General features: G+C 34.7%; 1 protein-coding gene across 2 annotated transcripts; it reads right to left on the bottom strand.

Annotated features, from left to right (window-relative positions):
* Positions 1-275: 275 nt before the first annotated feature.
* Positions 276-4,801, bottom strand: LOC108368964 (gamma-glutamyl hydrolase-like). 2 transcript variants are annotated; one of them, XM_017623932.1, is made up of 7 exons: positions 4,723-4,801; positions 4,191-4,357; positions 3,634-3,684; positions 2,257-2,528; positions 1,752-1,858; positions 738-829; positions 276-644 (listed from the first exon to the last, which is right to left on the bottom strand). In XM_017623932.1, the coding sequence occupies exons 1-7, from the start codon at positions 4,747-4,749 to the stop codon at positions 416-418; spliced, it is 945 nt and encodes a 314-aa protein (XP_017479421.1). In that variant the 5' UTR covers positions 4,750-4,801; the 3' UTR covers positions 276-415. The 2 variants fall into 2 exon arrangements, with proteins under 2 accessions (XP_017479421.1, XP_017479422.1); XM_017623933.1 differs by having other exon boundaries at positions 4,748-4,768.
* Positions 4,802-5,390: the final 589 nt, after the last annotated feature.

Genomic DNA, 5,390 nt, shown 5'->3' with positions numbered 1-5,390 from the left:
TCGGCTGGTTGCAGTCGTAGCAAATAGTCTGCCTACAGGTATGCAACGTTATACTCTTTAGCTGCTTGTTACTCATTTCATTCGTGTGCACATCAGTAGGTATGGTATGGTATGTAGTTCTCAAACAGCGTACTTGTAATATAATTTGTTTAAAAGTGCAAGTTGCCATTGTACCGTTCCCTTCCCAAGGTGACATTGCGTTGTTTCCATTGAACGCAACCAAATTTTTTTAACACCTTAAAAGAACAAATACTCGATTGACGATTGTTATTTCGTTAATTTTATTATCATTAAGATTAACATAAATTATACACAGAAGTACGTTTTCACAGTGAATTCGAAAATTATAATAAACAGTCTTCGACTATCACAAATTGTTTATTTCTTTTTACTATAAGTATTTTGTAAATTTCATTTACTCAGGGTAATCAGGGCATCCGCCAAACGCCCGTATATTTTTGTTTTCTTCATATTCGACAGGAAAATTTTGTATTAAATGTCGTCTTTCCTCTTCGGCGTTTTCAAATCGATTACTGCAACGACGGCACTCGTCTACAAAGAACTTCGCTAAATATCCTCTCACTTTAATACAATGCTCGGGGCAGTCCGATTCGGGATGAAATTGTGTCCCGAAAAAGGGGTACCTAGTAAGGCATAAATATAGAAGTTTAAAAGATTTAAAATTAATCACAAAGTAGAACTAACAACATATTCATAAACTCTATATAGCCACTTACTTGCGGTGTTCCACAATCGAAGCGAATTCTGTGCCATTGCCATCTGAGTTTTGCGCCAATACATGCCAGTCATCTGCGAAACTTTTACATAACTTTTTTTTTTTTTTGAATAAAAAAAGAGTTTTATTCCAATAACTCGTTATAGTAAAAATGTGTGGAAATCGATGGAATAGAAAATGAAAAAACTGAAAAAGTGAAAAAATTAAACGAACTTAAGTACAAAAGTTTAGAAAATTAAATGGAATAAAATTAGTCAAGATGAGATACAATTAAATGAGATGAAATTATGGGATAAAAAGTGAAGTGAAGTGAAATGAAATGAAATAAAATATGAATACGAAGACAAGAGAAGTGAAGTGAAATGAAATGCAATAAAATTAAATGAGATGAAATGTAGTTAAAAGGACTGAAGGGATCCCAAGTTTAATCAAATGAGATATGAAATGAAATTAAATTAAGAGATTCGAAACGAAGTGAAGTTGAGATAGGCGATGTGATTTAAAGTGAGCTTTAATGAAATTAAATAAAACGGAATAAAATATAATAGAATTAAATGAAAACAATAAAATGAAATTAAATGCAATCAATAGAATGAAATAAAATATGAAGAAATAAAAGTGAAGTGAATTGAAGTACAGTTGACTCGAATGTAAAATGAAGGGAAAAGACATGAAGTTAAATGAGATGAAGTGAAGTGTAGTGAAGTGAAGTGAAGTGAAGTGAAGTGAAGTGAAGTGAAGTGAAGTAAAGTGAAGTGAAGTGAAGTGAAGGGAAGTCAAGTCAAGTCAATTGAAGTAAAGATAAGCGAAATGATTTTAAGTGAAGTTTAATGAAATTAATTAAAGTTAAATGAAGGGATGTAGAATGAAGTAAAGTTAAGTGAAGTTCGGTTAAACAAACCGGGTGAACAAGAAGTGCAGTGAACTAAAAGTGATTGAAATGAAGCTATTTAATGTCAAGTTTGACTGAAATAAAGTTAAACTGAAACTAAAAATTTAAGCCATCTAAATGTACCTCAATGGTCCAGCAATATTTATGTCGATGATGACCAAATGGTTCATTCCGCATAATAGTCTCCAATTCGTGTGGCAAATGAGCAAAAAGTTTTGAATCCCGAAAGTCTACAGTGTGATCATGCATTTTTTTAATTATTTTTTTTAAACATTAGGGTCGCTACCAGGTTTTGAAAAAATATTTTTTCCTAACTCGTAAATATTAGACAAAATTGCGGATATTTGCGCAAAATATGGAGCCTAGAAATATGTACCACATAACTATAAGCAAAGTGTATGTATAAATTTGTATACATTTTATTTATACAATTTATTAATTTTCAATAGTATGTTCAATTTTTCAGATTTCAAGACCACATTTTGTCGAATTTTTGCGAATTAAAAAAGTTTCGAGCTGTGGTAACGAAACCTAATTTTTTTTTTTTTTAATTTTCGTGGGTGTTCTTATTTTCTTCGTTTTAAGGACCACCCTATTACATAAGCAAAATATTTTGCATGAAAATTACCTGGCAGAAAGTCCACGGGTAGAAGGCATTCCATATATTTGCATTTTTCACGTGGATCCGTGCCATATGTTGTTGTTGCCAGACTGGTGGTATAGAGTATCAAAAGTTGAAATCCCAAACAAGTACCCCACACAGGCAGATGAATACCCTCCTTGTACTTTTCTTTTGCTATGCGTATTATCATATCCACGGCCCGAACACAATTGTTAGTCAATTCTAAGCGAGCAGGATCATGTTCGTTGACAAAAACTGCGCCACCAGGTAATAGAATGCTGTACGTGCGTCGAAAGAACATATTTTTGTATATATCTGATCGGATATCTGAATTTTCGAATTTAAAAATTACATTTGTTTGTGCATGAATGCATTTTTCTTTTTACTTATTTTGATGGATTTACGAATCCATTCAAATACCGATAAGAACATCCGGATATCTGGTTATGAAACTTATTTTGATTTTCGAAAAAGTAGTCTTCAGAGCATATTTTTTTATTTATTTAGTTTATTTAGTTTATTTTAACTAAATTCAGCAATTTAGATTTGCCACAGTTAGCCTAGTAGTTGCGGCCGGACCTATAATGTCCCAAACAACAAGGAGGAACTACCTCTAATGTCGCTAAAGGAAGTTTTGGCTGAGGCTGGGCTCAGAAAGACCAACATCGTGATTGCTACCGAGCGAGAATTCGCGACATCCTACTATTAATGGGATAGCGAGTACTACCACGCGGTAGGACCAGGGATCGATCTCTGACAAAAGTAGCATTCAAATTACAAAAAAAGTTTTTTCTAACAGCGGTGGGCCCCTCGGCAGGCAGTGGCCAACCTCAAAGGGTATTTCTGCCTTGAAAAAAAACTTCTCATAAAAATACAATCGCCGTTCGGAATCGTCGTAAAATTGCAGGTCCCTCTATTTGTGTTACAACATTAAAACGCACACCACAAAATTGGAGGAGAAGCTCGGCCAAACACTTAGCACACATATAACAGAGGAAATGCGGTTCGCTTTGTATCTGCCACCAGGGAGGATGTTGCCCACCTCACCCTGATTTGCTGTGTGTTCTATTGCCACACGTCTCGGACTGGATGACAACTTCGTTCGAAGCCAAATGTACGTAGAGAGAGGCACAAACCGAAGTCTCCTGCAAGAATCTCTACACAGTTCTGCCACTGCCACCTCAAGGGAACTCGTATCTATTAGAAAACTCAGTGGATGAGCTTTTCGATGATGTTTTTTTTTTCAGGTGTTTTGGCCACCACTGTGATCTTCGGTTCAGACGATCATATATGTTGCATTATACTGAAGCCAAATGCGACTTAAGCTGTGTTATGGCTTGTAACTACAGATTTTATTTAACTATTTATTAATTTGCAACTTACCCATTTATCCTGTTCAGCATATAATTATAATACTCTGGGCCTTTGTTGATCCTTGGTAAACGAAGCCATTAAAACAAATTTCATAATTCATAACACCGTGTGACAATCAGTTTTACACACAAAAAATATTTGCGAAACTAGGGGCCAAAAATAGTAATAGTAAAAATCAAGGCTTTTAGTTTTTCTCTACCTCAAAAAGGACTTTGAAACTTTAAAGATGTGATTAACTCAAAAAAAAATTATTTTAAAAACTAAGAACAATGTAGAATAACAATATGGATTTCAAATAAAAGAGAAAATTTTGTAGAATTAAAAAGGTCTAATTTTTTTGTTGGATAAGTACAAATGGGTATTAAATAAGTCATTTTAAAATCGTTATATTAAATATCCTTGAAAATTTGCAATATTTATTTTTTGAAAAATTTTCGTGATAACGACTAACATACATTTTTTTTGTACTTTGAAAGTCCTTTTAAAAAGCGCCGACTTCAGAGAGCATTTTTTTTTTTTTTGGTTTTTGTCACACAGTGTAATGCATAAGTACTTAGTATACTTACCAAATGGGAGCAACTTGAGCGCCTCCAGCCTCCAAATACTCTACGTAAGAATTATCGATATAACTACAAATGTCCTCCCTCATTGTATTCTTTCGATCCATACATAGTATGCCAATCAAGGGCTTGGTGGCCAAGTCGTTTTGATGCATATTTTGTTCGTCGAAAATCTAATAGAAATGTTAAGCATTTATTGTACGTACTAAATAAATATATTTATCACATATACATATGTACATACATATCGCCTGTACATGCGAAGAAAGATACGAACTCAAAAGTTCGATCGGGAAGAAAGTCGCGACAAAAGACGACGCCGACAAAAAACCGTCAGCGTCTTTCTTTGTCTTCTTTGTTTTACGCGTCCTTTTTCACCGTTAAAACAATCGCTCGTATTTCTTCATATGCACCGACGATGTGTATTAGTAGCTCTAATATCCTACGTAATTGTAGGTTCAAATTTAAATTTCTTATTTTAAGAAAATTCATCGAACACTGGCAAACTGTTCACAGTTGAATCGATTTCTCCAGATACCGGTGCACAGCATAAATATGCTGACATATTTCTTACTATATGTACGGAGAAGTAAGTATGCAAGCGCACTGCGGCTAAAACTATAGTAGCACACGATAAAAATTTTCACTCTATCGCTATGTACCCTGTGAGGAAAATCCCTAGTTCTGAACTGGTGCGCTTCTAGTACATTTGGACCAACGATGCTCAAAACAGCGCCCGCGGGCGGAACTCTTCAAAGCTCTCTGTACATTTTATATGGATGCGCACAGAGTAAAAGCTCTCTCTGAGCATCACCAAAATCACTAAGATCTAAAATCGAGATACGAAAGAAAAAAAGTAGCATGAGCTGAGTTGCAGAGTTGCTCGCTGATATTGGTTAGATTCCAGATGGTCCCAAGATGTTAAAATGTTAACACAAATTTTTGTTTTGTATTACCAAGTTATGAAAAAGCATCTGGGAAGTGCAGAATGGTAGCGTATTCGAACGAAATCGCCACCAAACACATATCTGTGTAAAGTAAACAAGCTCTCCGCTGCATCCCCTTTTCTACTAGTTCGAAACTAGTTCTAAGTTCGACAGATAAGATCTAGTTCGTTCTGCGACCCTTTTTCTATAGTTCCGGACCAGATTCAAATTCGTCACCTTAGATATAGATTTCTAATGAAAAAAATTAAATAAACTACCA

This window comes from Rhagoletis zephyria, unplaced genomic scaffold (genome assembly GCF_001687245.7).
Source record: "Rhagoletis zephyria isolate East Lansing unplaced genomic scaffold, Rhagoletis_zephyria_1.1 Rzeph_scaffold_03422, whole genome shotgun sequence".
Taxonomy (NCBI): domain Eukaryota; kingdom Metazoa; phylum Arthropoda; class Insecta; order Diptera; family Tephritidae; genus Rhagoletis; species Rhagoletis zephyria.
The sequence above is the reverse complement of the archived record's forward strand: the minus strand, read 5'-3'. Positions and strand labels throughout refer to the sequence as shown.

Excerpts from the sequence above, each read along its gene's own strand:
- LOC108368964 (XM_017623932.1), bottom strand. The coding sequence starts at position 4,749 with ATGTCAGCATATTTATGCTGTGCACCG. Across the intron at positions 2,529-3,633 it reads ATGCTGAACAGGATAAATGG|CATTCTATTACCTGGTGGCG; the intron begins GTAAGTTGCAAA and ends ACGCACGTACAG. Across the intron at positions 1,859-2,256 it reads ACCCGTGGACTTTCTGCCAG|ACTTTCGGGATTCAAAACTT; the intron begins GTAATTTTCATG and ends ATCACACTGTAG.